General features: G+C 35.3%; 1 protein-coding gene across 6 annotated transcripts in view; it reads left to right on the forward strand.

Annotated features, from left to right (window-relative positions):
• Positions 1-20,352, forward strand: part of DCUN1D4 (defective in cullin neddylation 1 domain containing 4) — a 77,774-nt gene that overhangs the window by 48,425 nt on the left and 8,997 nt on the right. For all 6 annotated transcript variants that reach the window (XM_051967587.1, XM_051967588.1, XM_051967590.1 and 3 more), the window contains 2 exons: positions 4,535-4,626; positions 8,355-8,463. In XM_051967587.1, coding sequence (XP_051823547.1) covers positions 4,535-4,626; positions 8,355-8,463 — 201 coding nt within the window. The remainder of the gene's footprint in view (positions 1-4,534; positions 4,627-8,354; positions 8,464-20,352) is intronic.

Raw genomic sequence — 20,352 nt, forward strand, 5'->3', positions numbered from 1 at the left:
TCAGAAGGTATAAATAATCCGTGAAGAAAAACAAAAATGCAGATAGTTTACATTCGTTTCCCAGTGTTCTTTCTTTGGGTGTAGCTGCTTTTGTCCGTCATTTATCATTGAAACTCAGGTCTCTTTGTCAAAGAAATCCACTTCCATCAAAATATGTCCTCATACAATATCGTTGTCGAAGTGTATAATTGATCCTTCCTCTTTGTGATAACTCTTAGAAATACTTGACATGCCACATTACACTGTGACTCATATTATACTTGTGTTCCATCACACCCCCAGATTTTTTCAGAGCTGCTTCCTAATCATGCTTCCTCTAAAATCTAGGTAAACTATGGCCATAATATTTCTGTCATCTACTAATGTAAAAATCTTGTTAAAAAAGTAAATAAAAAGTTTGTTATAACCTGATCCTGATGAAGCTATACTGACTCTTTGTAAAAACTGCTTCCATAGATATTTTCCAAATATTTTTTTAATGACAAGTTCTAGCTCACTGGTCTTTGGTTTGCAAACTCTTTTCTTTTTTTTTTTTTTTAAAGTCAAAACAATATTTGTCTTTCTACAATCTTGTGCTTTCTCATCTGCTTGCTGTGATCTTTCAGATTCCACTGACATTGAAACATTAATCTATAAATTCTTTTAGCATCTCAGAGTATCATTCATATGGGTCAGGTGATTTAAATCCACCAAAGGCAACTAAGTGCTTCCTTACTTTTACTTATCTTGTGTATCAGCTCCATATTAAGCCTTTTTATTCTGTCATGTCCAGCACAAGGGTTATTCCCCCATATCACCCCAATTACTGCCCTGGGATGAGTACTGCTAAGGAATGTGATTACTTTTGGGGCCTGAATCAAGCACTGTGATTGAAAAATATGGAAATATTCATAGTATTGTATGCTCATGAAACTACCACCACTTCTTTAAAGAATTGGGTGGGGAGAGAGTAAAAGATTATTTCATTTTTAGAGCCATCCTTGTTTTTTACAATCTTGTAGCATTCACTTTTAATTGTTTTGTGGTTCTTTCCAATTATCTTTTTCTAGTCATTGCATAGTTTGTTTTCTAGGGACTGTTTACCTATTTCAGTTCATGTAAGTCTTTCCTTGCTTCTTTCTGTTTATTATAATGGCAAAGATGAACAAATGATCATCCATAATTAATGTTGGAGAGATTATGGGAAGATAGGCACAAGAATGCATTTTTGGTAGAGCTGTGAATTAATACAACCACTTTGAAAAGCATTAGGATTTATTGAATATTGGGTTTATTGAATTCTGTTGTTTCTTCCTTTCCTAATCTGTTCCATTGATTTACTTCTCTATTTTTTTAGCCAATACCAGATGGTTCTGCTTTATAATGTAATTTGCAGCCTGGAAGTACTTGTTCCCAATCATTCCTTCTCTTTTTTCATTATTTCCCTTTGATATTCTAGATTTTTTTGTCTGGTAGAGGATTAAAAATGTAAATTAACTTTGGTTATGTTTTCATTTTTATAATATTCTCACAGCCTAGAAATAAGTACTGATGATTCCTTCAACCATTTAAGTTCTTTGTTTCTTTCAGGAACCCTTTATAATTGAATCTATGCGAGTATTTTGTGTATTTCACTAACTTGATGGTTTCAGTGTAACATCACTATTGGCAATATGGCTGAACTATAGGAGGGAATAATGTGTAAAAAGGCTAGAGAGATAGGAGACGACCAAGTTGGGAAGAATTAGAGGAACTAGTTATGTTTGGTTCTAGAGGTTAGTAAGAAGCCCCTGGAGTCTATTGAGTGGAAGCTGTGAGAAGTCTAATCTGCTTTAATGGTCAGATTTATGCTTTATGTTGATTGTGTAAAAAAAGGGAAAACAAATCAAGAGAGTTTTGTGTCATAGTCGAGACAAGGACTGATGAAAAGGCTACAGGGGGTGGAGAGAAGAGGACCGATTCAGGAGATGTGGAGATGGAGATAACAGGATTTTGGCAATTGGTCGGGTAAGTGGGATGGAGGAGAATGAGATAAGACTGGCTAATTTTGAAGCTGGCTGACGAGCTCTTGGGATTCTCTTGTTAGTAATGGGGAAGTTCAGTAGGAATGTGGATTGGGGGGACAGATAATGAATTCTGCTTTGGATATGTTGAATTCAAGATGCCTTAGGAGATATTCACTATAGAGTAGGCCATAGGCCATTAGGATTATGGGACTGGCCAGCTCAGGAGTCAGTCAAGACTTATACAGAGATCTGAGATGATGAATAAACTATAGAAGAAATAATGAGGTTGTTAAGGGAGAGAGATCAGGGCAGAAACTTGGGCACACTTTTATAGGCACCAGGGAACAAACTAGTAGAGAGGGAGCGATTGGACACATGGTGGGGGGCACATGGTGGAAGAGAGGCTAAGAGGGAAGGGAATGGGAGTAAATAGCTATGGAATGGCCTTGCCTGGGGAGAAAGCCACCTTGTCATCAGATACCAGGGTGTACTCAAGCAGGAGATACTGAGTCATGATGTCAAGGTTTGAAAAGTGAAGGTAAGGAAAGAGTGCATGATGAATGGCCTGGGTCTTCGAGTCACGACTTAGCCCTGAGAGCATAGGAAGGGAAGCTGTTGTGAGAGGTTTGAGGAGAAACTCATGGCGGGCAGTGGGATAGAAAAAACAATTCGAAGGGAGGAAGGATTGATTGTGTTATTGCAGCGATGGCCCAATCAAAATGAGATAGACAGAACAGACTGTGAGATTTCTCCCAATTCTGTTCATTTGTAGGTTAGTGTTTGTCAAAGCATGAGTGGTAATAGGGCAAGGCAGTTAGGGAGTCAAGAGTAGAGGATGGCATAGACATAAAACTGGTTCACTCAAGAGGTCAAGATTAGGAAGAGTTGAACGTGTGCCAGCGCAAAGGCCTGAGGGGCACTACAATAAAAAGAGTTTAAGGCTTGCCAATTGCTGCATGTACATTATTTCTACTTGATCCTTTTACCAGTTTCCATGAGGAAAGTCTTGTGGACATTTTCTCCATTTTGCTGGTAAAAGCAGGGGGGAGGCTCAGGAGTTCAGGGATTTGGGCTGTTATATAGCTGTTAAGTGTGGAAGGGAGCATTTGAAAATGAGTCTTTCTGATTCCAGGTTCAATCCGTTCCAGTAGAAAACTATGGGGAATGAATGAGATTGCAGGGGAGAGAGAGTAGAGAAAGAAAAGGGTCTGTGACTGGGTCACATGAGCAATGGAAGATCAGCTCTGGAAGGGAGAAGTTGAAGAGATTCAGGAAAAAGCATCAGTGTGAAATCCAAGGGAAGAGAAGGTATTAAGGAGGGAGTGGCCAAATCCTATTCATTGAGGAGGAGGTCTCAGAAACAGGGTCTTTGATTAAAATGTCATTTCATTGGCAGCTTGCCAAGCAGTGCAGAATTGTGGAAATGGAATTTAAAAGTACAGTGAAATAAGATTTAGTGGAGTAACAGATATAGTTTACTCTTTCTGATTTACCAGGGCAGGTGAGAAGAGAAGATAGATGGGTAGCTTGGAGGAGCAGCAGCATTTTAAGGAACTTTTTTTAAGGGAGGAGGGATAAGTAGGAAGGTGAGGTTTGCCTTAATATCTTTTGGTTTAAAAAGGGATTTCAGGGGATGTTCAAAGTAATGAAGCTAAGCTGTTAATATATCTTGGTCAGGTTTGAGTAAATGTGATTGTTAATGTATGTTTACAAATACAATCTATTTCTAACTCATTTTATAAATCATCTATCTCTCTATATCTTCTTTCTCGTCCCCCACCAGTGGAAATTTTCTCCCACCATTGTTGTTTTGGTTGATCATTCCTTGGGTCACCTGGGTTCTTTTATTAGTTTCCTCCTGAAGGTAGGTCCTCCTGAATCTATAAGATTCAGGAATCTTCAGAGCCCCTTTGAAGTCCCACAAGAGGATTCTATAGACTTTAGAACCCTGGAATGTCCTGGTGGAAGACATGCTAATACTTAGTGGTCATTGCTACATTCCTATGCAGAACTGGTCACTTTCATTCACTAGAACTTCTAAGGTACCTGTTAAGAGTAGAGTTTTTTGTTTTTTGTTTTTTTTTTTTTAATTACTGTTAGTTTTCTTGGAGAGTTCTCTCTTGCTGTCTCTGGACAGAGTTCTTTAGGCTATAAAGTGTCCCTGGATTGTCTCTGGTTGTACTGGGAGGTTATGAGCTTCTCTTCAAGTCCTGGTTTTGTTAATGGCCCCTTTTCATATTGATTTTGGGCTATAGACAGGCTTTTTGCACAGTTCTGGGGTGGAAAAAGTTAGTGTAGGTTCTTTTTGGATTGCTTGATTTTTATTTGGTCTAATGTGAATTTCAGGTGTTGTGAGTGGATATATAGAACTACCTCAATTTGGGTAGCCACCTTAGACAGAAATCTAAAGTTTTTTTTTTTTAATTAAAAGTTGGTCTGTTCATTTTTCAGTAATCTCATAAGTGGAAAGATTTTGCAAGGTATAATTTAGAAACTAAATTTCAAAGATTTATTGCATTACATCTGTATTCTGTTCTTTTTTAAAACAGGTGGTCATGCTTGTACTAGCTTGGAAATTGGATGCACAGAACATGGGTTATTTTACATTACAGGAATGGTTAAAAGGAATGACCTCTCTGCAGTAAGTCATTTTATTATTATTATAAAGAACAACAATCACCTAAATTCAGTTATGTATATGTGTACACTTGTATACACGTGAATTTTGTTTCTGCTTTGCAGATTTTACTAAGTTATTTTTCAAGTGATATATCTTAATATCTAATATTTGATATGTTGAATAATAAAGGGTACAATAAACAATTAGGAATTTTCACAATTTTCACAAAATCACAAAGTTGTAAGAGATCTTGGTGGCCCTAGCGGTACAAATAATACCTGAACGGTAAACCCTTCATTAACAAATGATATGGTATCCATTTGAAAACTCACAGTAATGGACGGAATCTTCTGTCTGTCTGCCTGTCCCTCTTTCTCTCATGGCTGCCCATTGTGATTTTGAACCACTTAACTCTGAAGTTTTTCCTTAAATGGAGCCAAAATCTAACTGCAACTTTTATGTCTTTCTCTTAATTTTGCTCACTGAGACCAACCAGAACTGTTTACATGAAATTCTTGAAGACATAAAAAAGACTTAAGATAGCTATTGTGCATTCATTGCTTCCTTTTAGATCCCCTGTTTTCTGGGCAAAACATTATTCAGTGCTTGATTTTATTCTTCTTTGGCACAGTGTTTAGTCCCCTCATAAGCCAGGTTTTGGCTTCCTGAATGTATTTTAGTTAGTTTATCCTTCCTAAAATACAGTGCCTCTAGCTAAACCCAGTTGTACAGAAGTGATATGACTGACTGTTACCTTTCCTGTTCTAGAAACTAACTCTTTTCATTCAGTCTATGAACTTGTTAGGTTTTTTGCTCTATCACATTTAGAAGTTTTGGAAACATATGTACAATATTAAATTCTAATTTCAATAATGGGAAAATAAGCCATCTTTCCAATCTCAGAAATTTCTATGATATAAATATTATAATCTATCTAAACTAGAGACAGACAAAACAGAAACATGAATCTCTAGATTAGTGCCCTTAATGAACATTAATGTAAAAATTTTAAAAACATATTTTAAAAGATTTTAAATTATGTCCAAATTGTATAATAGACAATGTATTGTTACTTCAACAGAAGGAAGATTATATATGATAATACAATGTTAGTCATGTAATAAAAACTATATATTTATTTCAATAGATACTGAAAAGATTTTTGACAAAATCCAAAGCCCATTTCAGTTTGAAGCCTTTAAAGTGTAAAGATGAATAGATTTTGTCTTGATATAATAATACCTATCTAAAATTAATTTAAGTATCATATGTAATGGAGAAAAATTAAAAATGTTTCTTGAATAATCATGGGTAAAGTGAGTATTCCTGTTATTAACACTTCTATCAACATAGTCGTCCTGGAAAGATTCTCTGTACCAGTAACTAAAAAAAAGAATTCCTGGGAATATTCCTAGGCAAAGGAAAAACAAAATTACAGTTTTTGTGAATGATATGATGATTTATTATAAATTCTCTTTATTATAAATTTATATAAATATAAATATTTATAAATAAAATAATTTATTATAAATTAAAAATTAATTGAAATAATTCAACAAACCTGTAGGATTATAAAATAGATTCATATAAAGCCATTAGCATTCCTATAATATCATCTGCAAAATTCAACAGGAAGAGCTAAAAAGAGAATTTCCACTCAAAACACCTACAGAAGATACAAAATATTTGGCAAGGATATCTGCCAAAACACATATACAACATAACAGAATCAGTGTTTCTGAGGTGGCTTTATTCAACCCCAATTTCTTTTTCCCTCATGGGACCTCATTGCTCCAGCTTTCCTGATGCAGTTTTCTTGGTGGAAAGGCTTACCAAGTCCATCCGTTTGTAGTCTATACTTTTATACTTAGTGGGTATATGAGACTATGGGAGTTGCTATATCATAACCAGACATGTTTTCAGATGGAAATAGGGGAGGGGCTGCATCCGGAGGGGCCAATGTCACTTTAATCTTGTTGCATTTTCTCACTATTGTAGGATAAAGAGAGCCTCTCTATTAAATGTTCTGTTTTATGAGTTGTTCATTTTATCCCAACATTGAATCTGAACTAAAAACATACTGGTATTAGAGCTGTGAGTGCAACATGCAAGAATTATATAGATATAAATATTAAGAACTGCAGAAATAAACAGACATAAGTAATTGGACAAGAGATTGTTTAATAATTGATTGGAATGATCTATGTCAGTTTAATAACAATGACAAAACCACTGATGTTCATTTAGTCATATAATCTATACTAGTGAATTACCAAAGTATTATTTTATAGAGCTAGAAAAAATAATAAGGAAATTCATATGGGGGAACAAAGGATCAAGAATCTTAAAGGGGAAATAACGGGTTAAGAGTGGGGGGAGTGAGATTAGTAGCACCAGATCTCAAACTGTACTGCAGATCAGTCATAATCAAGATGATTTGAGAGTGGTTAAAAATGTAAGGCCAGTCGGTTTGAAAGTGGTTAAAGACCTAGTATAAATAAGAAAACGGCATACTAGCATCATGTTTGAGAAACTGAAGGTCAGTTATTGGTTTAAGGACTCATTATTTGACAAAAATTCTTGGAAAAATGAGAAAGCTATCTGACAAAAATTCTTTGTAGACCAAATCTCATACTACATACCCAGATAAACTTCAAATGGATGATACATAGACATAAAAGGTGACCCTCATAAATAATGGAAGAAAGAAGAAATTACCTTCAGGTCTGTGGATGAGGTGGGGTAGATGGAGGGGGGAGTTGGCAGTCATGGAAGGAAACATAAGACTGTTTTGATTATGTCAATTAATATGGTTTTTGCAAAATGAATAGAGTTAAAATAGCAGGGAATTTGGAGACTGGTAGGAAACTATATCTTTGCATTTCCAAGACATAGAAGGAAGGAACTTAAATAAGACTAAGGAGCCATTTCCTCATAGATAAATGGTCAGGGAATATCGACAGGCAGTTTTCAAAGGAGGAAATTAAAATTGTCAACCATAATAAGAAATGCTAAAAATGAGAATAACACAAATTAAAGCAACATGTAACCATTTCTAGAATTAGTATGATCACATTTCATGAAGATAATAGTGGAAATTTAAAATAATAAGTTAAATAACAAAATGCTTTCATTGCTCTGGGACACAAATCATCTTGTCGTTTTGTTGCCTTTAATCATGTCTGACTCTTTATGATCCCATCTGAGGTTTTCTTGGTAAAGATACCAGAGTGGTTTGCCATTTCCTTTTCTGACTCATTTTACAGAGGAGGAAACTGAGGCAAACAGGGTTGGTAGTCATTATCTGAGGTTGGATTTGAATATCTGTCTTAATTCTATCTACTGCACCATCAAACTGGTATAGGGATAAGTGAGTGTGTGTGTGTGTGTGTGTGAGAGAGAGAGAGAGAGAGAGAGAGAGAGAGAGAGAGAGAGAGAAATAGAGAGAAGACATTTAGGGTGTCATCATGAAACGTGGCCATAGTTCTGTAGCTTTTATGTTGGGGACTTTGAAAATGGAGACTTTAAGACTCAACTATAAAGGGCTAGTGATTGTAAGAATTAAGTTGATTTGTTAAATATTTTATTGTAAGAACATCAGTTTCATTTATTGTTTGAAATGGGTCATCTTTTTACTCTTTAGTGTTTTCCCTTTATTTGTAGTAAACTACAAAGTATGCTTTCTGTGTAACAGATCATAAACCTGAATTTTATATGTAGTTTCTTTCATTTTTCTCTATCTTCTTTAGATGTGATTCAACAGAAAAATTAAGAAGTTCTTTGGATTACTTGAGATCATTATTAAATGAGCCTGCAAATTTCAAACTTATTTACAGATATGCATTTGACTTTGCGCGGGTAAGTATTGTGCTTTCTAAGTCAGATGTTTTTGCTTTCTGTTTTAAATATTTCCCGAAAGTTCATTTTATGTGCTGTAGCAGAGAGGTTGGTTTAAATTGCTCCCTTGATGCTTGTTAATATTTCTCTCAATATGTACGTTTTTAAAAATAACCCTTTGTCTGTGTAAAAAGTAGATATGATTACAAAACCTTTGTAATAGAAATCAAACAATTCATCAGTTTAATGAAAGTTAGCTTGTCAAGGGAAAAACAGTTGTTTTCTAATATTTGTGTTAATCAAGATTGATATGGGTCTTGACCAATTTAGGTTTGTGTCACCTACAGCACTGTTTATAGTAACTATTCAGCAGAATGAGTATTTGTTAGATAATGATGAAAAGTGTAAAACAACAAAAATTTAGTTTTAGGTCCAGTTTAATCTTTTCTAATGTAGTTTTGACTTTGATGTTAAGACTAGATCATCTTGTGGAAATGATTGGAATATCAAATTAAACTGAATCTCACTATACAAAGATGGCAACTTAACATTTTTAGAACTATTCTAGTTAAATTTGCAGATGCTTATTACTTGTTCTGTTGGCCATTATGTGATCTTTTTGTTTCTTTGTTTATTTGGATCAGACAAACTTGAAACTATTAAGATACAGAACGAGTTGTGTTCTGCACTTAGTAGGGCCAGTTCCCACATAGCAAATCATAAATTCTTGAAATATTTCTTTGAAACATGTAATCCTATTTATTGTATATTTTTGAGTCAAATTCAGCCATATGAGAAAGTTAGTCTTTGATTATGACCAGTGTTAGTTAAGTTGTTGTAAGAAAGTGAATTTTGAAACTATAGATAACATTAAGTCCCCAACTTTGGGGATGAGAATTCACTATTTGATAACATTAAGTAAATGATGTATGTTTACATATGTTCAAAACATTTATTAAATATTTGAAAAGTTACTTATCCAGATGGCTAGGATTTTTCTAAAGTGATGGATTTATTTCTTCACATTGAATTTGAATGTTCTTCATTTTTAATTTTTTCTCAATTACGAGCTCAGTTGTTTTTAATATACATTTCTCTAATCAATTATTTAGAGCATTGTTTTCATATGACTAGATGGCTTTGATTCATCTGAAACTATTCATATCCTTTAACAATTTATCAATTGTAGAATGGCTCTTATTTCTATAAATTTGCCTCAGTTCTCTATATATTTGAGAAATGAGATCTTTATGAGAGAAATGTGCTATAAAAATTTTCACACTTATAATTATTGTGCATTTCCCTCCATACTATTTTCCCCATTTATCCTATACTCTTTTCTCTTTCACCCTGTTCGTTATCAAAAGTGTATGTTATTCCATCTTTGAACCAATTATAAGAATAAGGTTCATGTGCTCTTCTACATCTTAACTGTCTTCCCTTCCACTGTAAAAGCTGTTTTGTGCCTCTGTTATGTCAGGTACGTTACTCCATTCTATCTTTCCATTTCCTTTTTATCCAATGTGTTTTCTCATTCCTTAAATTTATTTTTATAGATAACTCAGACCCATGCCCTGGGTCCTAAATATACAACATAGGTCAACATATACTCTAGCTGCCCTAATAGTGAGAAAGTTTTAAAGAGTTATAAGTTTCATTAACCATAAGTATCAGCCAATATAGGAATATTCATAATTAAACCTTATTGAATCCCTTATGATTTTTCTTTTCTGTTTACTTTTTGAAGTTTTTCTCAAGTCTTGTATTTTTTAAAGTCAGATTTTCTATTCAACTGGTTTTTTTTTTTTTTTTTTAATCAGGAATGCTTGAAAGTCCTGTTTTTCTCCCTGAAAAGTTATACTCATTTTTGCTGAGTAGGTGATTGAGTGCAATGAGAGCCTTTTTGCCCTTTCGAATATCATTCCAAACCATCTGATCCTTTATTTAATTGCTATTTTCTAGGCCAGTTGTTTTTCCTACAAGATAATTTGACATTTTAAATTTTTTTTCATTCTTTGGATTTTGTTTTATTGTTACTGATGATTCATAGAGTCATTAGCTTTCACTTGACAAATTGTAGTTTTTAGGGAATTATTTTCTTCAGTGAGCTTTTTGTACCTCCTTTCCCATTTGCCCGATTCTACTTTTTAAGGTGTTCTTTCCTTTAGTGAATTTTTTTGTACCTGTTTTTTTTTTTCCCCATTTGCTAAGTTTTTATTCTAAGGAGTTCTTTTCTTCATTGGATTTTTGTTTCTTTTATTATTTGGCCTTATTCTGTTTTCTAAGGTGTTTTCTTCAGCATTTTCTGTGTTATTCCTTTACCAAACTGTTGACTAAATTATTTCTTCAGCATTTTCTGTGTTATTCCTTTACCAAACTGTTGACTAAACTGTTGACTCTTTTTAAAATATTTTTTGTATCACTTTCATTTTTCTCTCTTATTTAAATTATAACAGTCTGTTAATAGTATTTTTTCTAATTACATGTAAATATAGTTTTCAACATTCTTTTTTTTCTGTTTCTTTTTTTTTTAATTTCTTTTTATTGATAGAACCCATGCCAGGGTAATTTTTTACAGCATTATCCCTTGCATTCACTTCTGTTCCGATTTTTCCCCTCCTTCCCTCCCTCCCTCCACCCCCTCCCCCAGATGGCAAGCACTCCTTTACATTCAACATTCGTTTTTGTTAAGATTCTGTTTCAAATGTTTCTCCCTCTTTCCTCCCTTCCCAAAATAGCAAGTAATCTGATATAGATTATATATGTACTACAATCATCTTAAATATATTTCCATATTAGTCATGTGGAAGAAAAATCAAAGGGAAAAACCATGAAAAAGAAAAAAAGAAAACAAATTTTTAAAAAGTGAAAGTAATAGCTTTGATCTGCATTCAGACTCCATAATTTTTTCCCTGGATGTGAAAGGCATTTTTCATCATAGGTCTTTTGGAATTGTTTTGGATCACTGTACTGCTGAGAACATTCTCTCATCATTCTCATCCCTTCCCAATTTTTCCTCTACACCTCTTATTTAATTTATAAAATCCTTCCATGGCATCAGACCAATTCTTTTTTTTTTTTTTTTTTTGAGGCTTTGGATATAGGAGTTTTGATTCTATTGTCTTCTGAGTGTGTATTTTGATCTTCCCTGTGACTGTAGTAACTTTCTTTGGTCAGTATCTTGTTCTGCCTTTGACCATTTTTCTAGCCTATTTCTTGATTTTTAACTCTGTGCTAAAGTGGGGCTCTGCTTCTAAGTGGAAGTAGTGTGTGTCCCAAGCTTCAGGTTTTCTCTTTGACTGTTTTTGAAGGCAGTTTTGAAGTTTTTGAAGGTGCTGAGGACACCAGGTGGTGTCATCTAGGGAGGGGAGATTTTCTACGCTCCTGGTGAGTGCACTGGTCTGTGAGAGACCCCAAGCATTCTTTTCAGCCCTGGACCTGTGGCCACAAGCTCTGGTGTGCTAGTGTTGGGCCTGGGACTGAGAGTCGGGGCTGAACAACACATCCGAGTCCTATCCCCCTCCCCACCCCAGTACCAACAAAGGAACCCTGTAATCTTCTGCTTGTTCGATCCTTTGGTTTGTGGCCTGAGATGTCTGGAAACTGCCATTGCTGTCTCTGATCGATTTGCCCCCAAAGCCTGCTGCTGGTTTCTAGGGGTCTGGGGCTGGGTGCTTGACTGTGTTGTACTCTCACTCTTTCCTGCTGATCACTTAAGTTGTCTTGGACTGGGAAATTGTTTCATCCCATTCTTTTACAGGTTTTGCCATTCCAGAATTTATTTTCACTCATTAAAGTTGTTTGGAGGGACTTTGGGGAGAGATGAGTTCCTGCTTTTTCTCTCTGTCTAGTCTCTGCAGCATTTGTTCTTTAAAATTTGAGTTTCTAATTCACTCCCTTCCTTTTTTGTCTCCCTCCTTTCTGTGATATCCAACATATTATACAAATTATACATGTGCAGTCATTCAAAACATTTCCACACACAATGCTCCTTTAAAGCTGAAAACATGGGGCAAATAATATTACTATTAACCTTTTTAAATCTGCTGCTAATTGATTAATCCTTCTTCCTCCCTCCCCCCCCCCAAGTATTTTAAACCTCCATCAAATGTATATTTACAGATTAACCTATTTTATCTATCATATGGGTGTCATTCATTTTGTATTAGATAAAATCAGTAAATTCATGGCTTGGAGAAGACAAATATAGACAATAACAATAAACTGGATTTATAGTTAGTACATTTCATAGAATTTCTAAGTTGGAAGGGCACTAAGAACCAGCTTAGTTCAGCCTATCACTATCTCCCACAAGTGGTTGAGTTTTTGCTTAAAGATTTCAAGTAAAGACATGCCTCTTACCTTCTGAAGCACTGATTTCCTTTTGGGATAGCTCTTTGTTTATCCTTAAAATAAACTTTAATTTGTCTCTTTGTAACTTAGATCCGTTGTTACTAATTTTATATGGACTAATGCAGATGTCTTCCCCTCAGATATTTGAAGATAGTGATCATGTTCCTGCTTACACTTTTCTGTGTTAAATATTTTTAGTTCCTTTCATTGATCCTTGTATGATGTGAAATTGAAGCTTCATCACCTTGCTTGCCCTTGTCTGGAACTCATCTTATCAGTGTCCTTCCAAAAATAGGTTTTTTTGTTTCTGTTCACATTGATCATTCCATTAATTTATGTGCTACAATTTGCTTAACCATTCTTCATTTGATGGTTCCCCCAACTTTGTTCCAGTTATTTGTGATTGCATTTTGGATCACTCTGAATATTATTTTGGTACATTTAAGACCTTCCTGATTGTCTTGGATGCTCTTGGAATATATACCTGTGAGTGTGATTCAGGGGCAAAGAGGTTTAGTCCTTTTTTAAAAAAAATTTTAACTAAGTAATTTCAAATTGATTTCCAGAAAGTTTGACGCAGTTGACCTCCCCACTTAGAGCAGGTTAGCATGCTTTCTGTTTTGTCCAGCTTGCTAGATGAGTTATTTGATTTGCATTTCTCTTTTTGGTGATTTGAAGCAACTTCTCATGTTATTATTAATCGACTATAGATCTTTTTTTGAAGACCCTTTGTTCATGAGATGGTTTGACCACTTAGATGGTGACATAAATGTATTATCTGGGGTTCACAAGAGACTACTAGCTTTTCTCTTTCACTATTATAAATCCTAAAATGGAGTTATTTCCCCCAAGGTTTCCATCATTTGTACTTCAATATCCAATTCTTCCTTGTTGCTAAGAACTGCAGGGGCAAAGCATTATAGGTAAGATTTAAGTAAGAATTACCAGCATACATTTTTCTGCTCTTATCAGAAAGAGCTCCAGAAACTGTCTGCCTCCCTCCTGCATAATGCTTCTGGGCCATGGCTGGGACCTCTTGTGCGCTGCTCTCCCTTCTGTCCCTGCCTCCTCATCATTTCCCACTTTGACTCTTGCAGTAACCTGCTAGGTGGAGCCCTTCCCAGAGCAGTTTATAGTGCATGGGTTTCCTCTCCCCTCCAGGAACAGGTATAAAATTGGATTTGTTTGGCAGTCATAGCCCTTCCTACCTTTCCAGTGTCCTTACACTTGGGGCTGGATTTGTTCTTTATCATTTTGTAGCATTTAATTTTGATTGTTATATAGTGGGGATTCTTTTTTGTGATTGTTGCCATTGTGTGTATTGTTTTCTTGGCTCTGCTCACTTATTCTTCATTAGATCTTGTAAGTTTTTAATTGCTTCGCTGATCATATTCATCATTCCTCATAGCACAATAATTATTTTATTTACACCCCACAGTTTATGTAGTCATTCCCCAGTCAGTGTGCATCCGCTTTGTTTCCAGTTCTTTGCTATCACAGAAGGTCGTGCTATAAATGTTTTGGTATAAATGGAGTCTTTCTATTTTTCATTTACTTGGTGGTGATGATGGTGTCCCTCTGGAGTCTCTGACATAGAGCACAAACATTGTTTTCTGGAATAGTTATGTGAATTCACAGAGCCATCAGCAGTGCATGAGGTGTGCCTGTATCTACAACCTCTCCATCATCTGGTTTCTTGTTACCTGTCAAGTTTTGCTTTAATGGACATTTCTCTTATTAATGACACAGACATTCATTCACATGACTGTTATGAGTTTAAAAGTCTTTTGAGAATTTTTTTGTTCCTGTCCTTTGACTTAACTATTGGAGAGTGCTCCTCTTTAAACTAATATGTATCCCCACATCACACATCTCATATGCAATCCTCCCTATTCCATACAAACACATATGGACCCTTTGAAAATTTAATGTTTATTTTGAATGAGATGTACCCTTCCAGAGTTAAAGTCTATTTGAGCGTCACTAATAATCCCACTACATTTTAATAATGTTTGTAAGAGAAAATTTACTGCTATGAATAAGATTTCTAATTTATCTGGCTTGTAACCCATATTTTGTCAATATTAGGGTATCTGAAGTTTTATTACTGTCTTTTTGCTTGTGATTTGTCTCATGAGTTTCTAGGTATTTCAACTGCTATTCTTCCTGCATTGTAGCTATTTCCTGTGGTATCTAGATTAGTAGATATACATAGGCAGTGTTATCTTTTCTCTCTTCCTTTTCAATTAAACTTTTAAAATTAGTTTTTCAAGACTTTGGGTAAGTACATTCTTTCATATAAGCCATTATCCAATGTATTACATTCTATAAAGGAGCTTTGAAGCCTGCAGGGAGAGGGTACGGTGGATATGTGTGTATTTGTATTTGGCATGTAGATGGAGCTTTTTTCCTTCAGACTTTGGTTTCATTAGAGACAGGTATAGACTGGTGTAGCAGATGGGCTGATAATGACTTTGGCTTCAGTGTGGGAGTTAGGCCTGGTTCAAAGGTCTGCCTTCTGACATATCCCAGCATTGGGACCCTGAGCAAGTCACTTGAAACTCACATCGACTTCTGGGAACCTGAGAAAATGTTGCAGGGCAGCTGCTGAGTTGCATTAGTAGAACAAATTTCCTTGCCAGGAACTTTCTACATTAAAGGAATCAGGAGCCAGACAGCTTAGTAAAATGAAATATTACCTCTCATGGAATATTTTCTTCCCAAATTCTCCATTTCTTTCATCAGTAGATATCCTTTAAAATGTATGAAGTAGTTGTTTTTTTTTTGTTTTTGTTTTTTTTTTTTGGCCATGATGTGTGGGAGTCACTGTATTTCTCTCTATTTGCACCTAAGTCTTCGTGCTGATATTCCCTCCTTGGCATGTGTGAGTGTGTGTTTATGAAGATTATAAATATTCTCTATTGGTTCCCTAATATTAAAAGGAGTCATTTTTTTTCTTTGCCCTGTTCTCCTATTTACAATCAGTCAGAACAGATTGAATTCTTTCCAGAGTTTCTGTTCCCATCCCTCTGCCATTACAATAATTCAGCCCCATATTATGTTTCTCCTGAACTATTTAAATAGACTATTAATTATTGAATTCATTTTTACACACCAGTCTATCCTCCATCTACACCTTATTGCATATCACTTAACTATTACTCTTTCCACATCATTGCTTTATCATCTTACTCTCCCCTGTAAAATTTTTTATTGCTTCCAAATCCTATTACTTCATGAGTCAGATTCAGCCCCTTCAGTCTAGCATTCAACACACTGCACAATTTGGCTTCTAGCCTGCTCTTTCAATGGTAAATCCTACTGTTCCTTTGTAAAAACTCTTCTTGGCATTCTCTGAACATGTCCTGATCTTTCCTACTCCTCATCCTTTGATGAGACTGGGTTGCTCTGAAATGTTCTTCCTTCAGGATCCAGCTTGGTTCTCTGGGAAGCCTTTCTCTGATGATTGTATCAGAAGTTTTCCCTTTCTAACATATAGCCTTTGGTTTTTACCATCTTAAGAAATTTAGCATGCTTTGCATTGTGTGGTTTTTATTTGTCAGCACATTTTGGGTGCATTTTGGGGGTTTCCCAGATTTAGCAAATCCTGGTCCCAAAGGAACATAGATTTAGACCCAGCAATCCTCGACGTTCTGAAGTCTTTTGGAGATGAGGAAGCAGAAGTGGCCCTCTCACACAGGTTGCTGTCTGAGTGCTGCCTTCTATGTTCTGTGTGTTCTCATTGGAGAAAAGGCAAGGTGGTTGCATTATTTTTAAATTACTGAAATATCAGAAATATACTGAGAATAGTAATTTTCCTTTTTTCTCCTTGAATTGGACAGGGATTGGGAAACAGAGAGGTAAAGGTAAATGGAATATTACACAAACAACTGATTTCTGCTCATTTTAGTCATTTTTATCTTTGAGACTCTCATTCCCTTTTTATTGTACAACATGATTTCACTCAACAAGGAAGTTGTTTGAGCTGTAGAACTGAATATTAGTTTCCTTCCTTTAATAAGAGTTTGGTTTTTAAAAAGTTAACAGCACCAAAAGACAGCTTTGAGAGAGATTGCTGTAAGTTTGCGCCTAATGAAAACAGAAATTATTTGCTAATTGAACCAAAGGTGTTTGTTTACTTTTGGATCTTATTTTAGGCTTGGGACTTAATTACTTTTGAGCCAGAGGAAGAAGGAGGAGATAACAGCTCCCTGCTGGTATCACTCTTACCAGTTTGAAGTTGCATTGGAGGACCAACCTGGGAGGAGGTGGGGGAGAAAAGAGATGTTAGATGGAACTGAGAGAGAGAAAAAGAGAAAGAGAGAGGGAGAAGAAGAGGGGGAGGGGGAGGGGAGTTGTGTTAACTCATTTCCATTCTTTCTCTCTGATTTAAACGGCTTGTTTTGATTGGAATTTAATTTTCTGACTTAGTGAAGATTTTTTTGTTGGTAAGTTTTGGAGATTTTACTTAGGGAAAACTTTTTTTATTATTTTCTCAGATGAGGTGGGATAAATATGAGAATCAGTGGGGTAATCCAAGAGAGCTAAATGGGGAATACTCATTGATTTGGGAGAGAGACTGGCTTCTAGTTCTGACTCTGCAGTTAGCCAGCCAATCACCTTTGGCAGATTAATCACTTTTTACTTGTGAAAAATCTCTTGGCTCAGATGAAGTCAAGCAATCTTATGTGAGGATTGCTCCATTGATATGACTTCTCCCAAGTTATTCCAGGAGGGCCAGTTATTAACTTGTTGAAATTGATTAAAAATCTACACTTTTGTTTTCCCATCCATGCTCTTTTTCACAAAGTAACTCCTAGCATGCAGAAAGTTCAGGCTGATCATTAAGTTATGATTTGTACAAAGAAGTCTTATGGAAATGCTGGAGTTTTTTTTTTTTTTTTAAAGAAACATCAGAATACAAGCTTAATTGTTTTGTAGGAATTTGATTCTATTTGCAAGCACTTTAGTTTTTATTTATAGTGTGGTGTAAATTCATTCTTCCTGATGGAGTGACATTTAAAAATTTTTAGTATGCCCTTAAAAATAATTGCCACCAAAATCACAAGAATTCTAGATGTACATTTGCTGTATTTTGTTGATAGTTATAGTTTTAATTTTGCATAAAACAAAACTCTAACTATGTTGAGCTCTTAAGGGGTTTTTCATTCCACTTTTATATTATTTTACTTGGACAAACTAAGTTAAGGAGATTTTATGTTCTGTAACTTTTCTACTGTGTGTCTTTATTTTAAATAACTTTGACTTTTCTTGGTGTTCTTTGTAGCATTTTGATTTCTATTACCAAGCATTAACAAAGTTTTCTTTGCATAGAACAGTGTTGTAAAATACTGCTTATATTTGGGTTCTGTCTCAATTTATTAAGTTATTATTAATTAATTAATATTATTATCTGAAGTTAAAGACTTACCATTTCTTCCATGGACTTCATTCTTCCCCTCACCCCTTCTTTCAGTATTTGTCTTCCTCCTTACTAGTGTTATGAATTGTTGTGTTTATATTTATATATAAGCTTTGGGGAAGTGAAAAGTACATCCTTTCTTTAAAAAAAAGTGTAGTTGCCATAGCTTTTGTCTGGATACTTTGGATTTTTAGCAAATCTGTCAACTTAGGATCAGATGTTTTCATCAGATGTAGTTATTTGCTTGTTTTATCTAAGAAAATCTCAGGTCATTATCAGTGCCTATAAGAGGAAAAATATGAATTTTGTATGTTATAATTTTTATTAACAGGAGAAGTCAAATTCATAACAACTTAGCTAAGTAAGAAATAATTTAGCTTTACAACAGAACTACTACAAATTCATCTAATAAATGTACTCATTGTAATTAACAGGGATGAAAAGTAGTTCTGATTGGTTTTTATCTGAAAGTATGTGTTGTTGCATATGCAATGTTTTTTTTATAATTCCTCAGAGCATTCATTGAGTTCCTTTGGTTTTTCCTTTTTTATTAGATACATGGCCACATCTCATCACATTTATATTTTTATGTATTTTTAAATAGGCCACGGAGTATCCTTAGAAGCTGCTCTTTCTGATGTGTAGGCCTCATTTAGTTCTAATACTACTTTTAAAAAATGAAGTTACTCCATTTGTAAGTCAGATTCACTGAGATTTTTATTCATTTTGGGACTGTTTGGTTTATGGAAATACTTGAATTTTTTTTGGAGGGGTGGGCATTTTTTCCCTTCTTTAAGGCCTCTGGGGAACTCTGAGGGCTTCTAGGTTGCTAGATCATTATTCCATGACTCTGGATTTCTTCTGCTTAGATTCCTTACATTAATTGTATCTGTATTTAGTTGTATTTGTGCCTCATGCCATGAGGTACTATAATCATAGTATTATGTAGTGTTGCTAGTCTAATTTGTTTCAAATAATTTTTCTGAATATCAGGAGTGTTCTCTTTGAACCAATTCAAGTTGACCTAGATTAACCGTGTTGATGCCCGCTTGGGGAGATGGCTGGATGAGGCAGACCTTGCAGCTGGAAATCCGCTCTCTGGCCCATACTGCTAATGTTGTCCCAGATGTATTAGAGGCTTTGGATCCTCTGTGGACTTTGTTGGATGTATCGCTTTTAGACGATAGTGTTCTCAGGTGGTCATCGATTGTACGCTTAGCTTTTGTAATCTTACTCTCCTCTAGGTCCCACTAACATATGATAATGATAATCAGTGAGATGCCGCTGTTTAGATCCTGAGTGCATCCATAATGTCTTTCTCTTGTTTGCTAGGCAGAAGATGGTGTTAGTGATTACGAGCTGATGCCTGGCACGCTTGCAGAGCAGGAGTAAGTGATTGCTGTTCAGCTTTCCGATCCTGTGAGTCCGATGACTTTTCTTCATGTTTTGGCACGACTGCCAAACACATGCATTAAAATCTCTCATGATCGTCAGTTTGTCAGATGATGGTATTGTTGCAAACGGTCTGTCAAGGTCCTTGTATAATAATCTTTCTTTTGTCACCTTAGTATTGTATCCATCGTGGTGGGGACACATAGATGGAAGACCATGGACGAGACCTCCGTTTTAGCTGTAGCTTTGGGTAAAGGCAGGATTGGAAGTGTGACATAAGTTAATGATTGCAAACCTTTGATTTTCTATGAAATGTTCTTTTGGGAATGGGCCTTTGCTCAGTGCCATAGTATCGATGGCCTATTTCTCTGGCCCATGTGCAGTCCTTTCTGAACTGCTGACATTCTTGTGGTTGCGTAGTTTTTGGTGTTCTATAGCATGTTTGTTTTAGGGTGGAATATAGTGTTCTGTTTGTCTGGAGAATACAAGACTGTTACTTAATCTATGTAGCAAGCATTTAACCAGTTAGTTTTGGACAGAGTGAGGCGAGTCATTAGAGTACTTTTCCAAACTCTCCCTCTGTTGTGTAAACAATATCTTCTTAAGTAAAATGACTCAGATTTTCAATGGGCAGTCCAATTTTGACTAAGATCTCAGGCTACTTGCTTACATAGAAAGGTTTTGGTTTGAGTCATTCCTACTATTGTGGTATTTGAGAGAAGTGTCTAGAAAGAGCTTGCCGG

The sequence above is a fragment of the Antechinus flavipes genome, chromosome 6 (assembly GCF_016432865.1).
Source record: "Antechinus flavipes isolate AdamAnt ecotype Samford, QLD, Australia chromosome 6, AdamAnt_v2, whole genome shotgun sequence".
Classification (NCBI taxonomy): domain Eukaryota; kingdom Metazoa; phylum Chordata; class Mammalia; order Dasyuromorphia; family Dasyuridae; genus Antechinus; species Antechinus flavipes.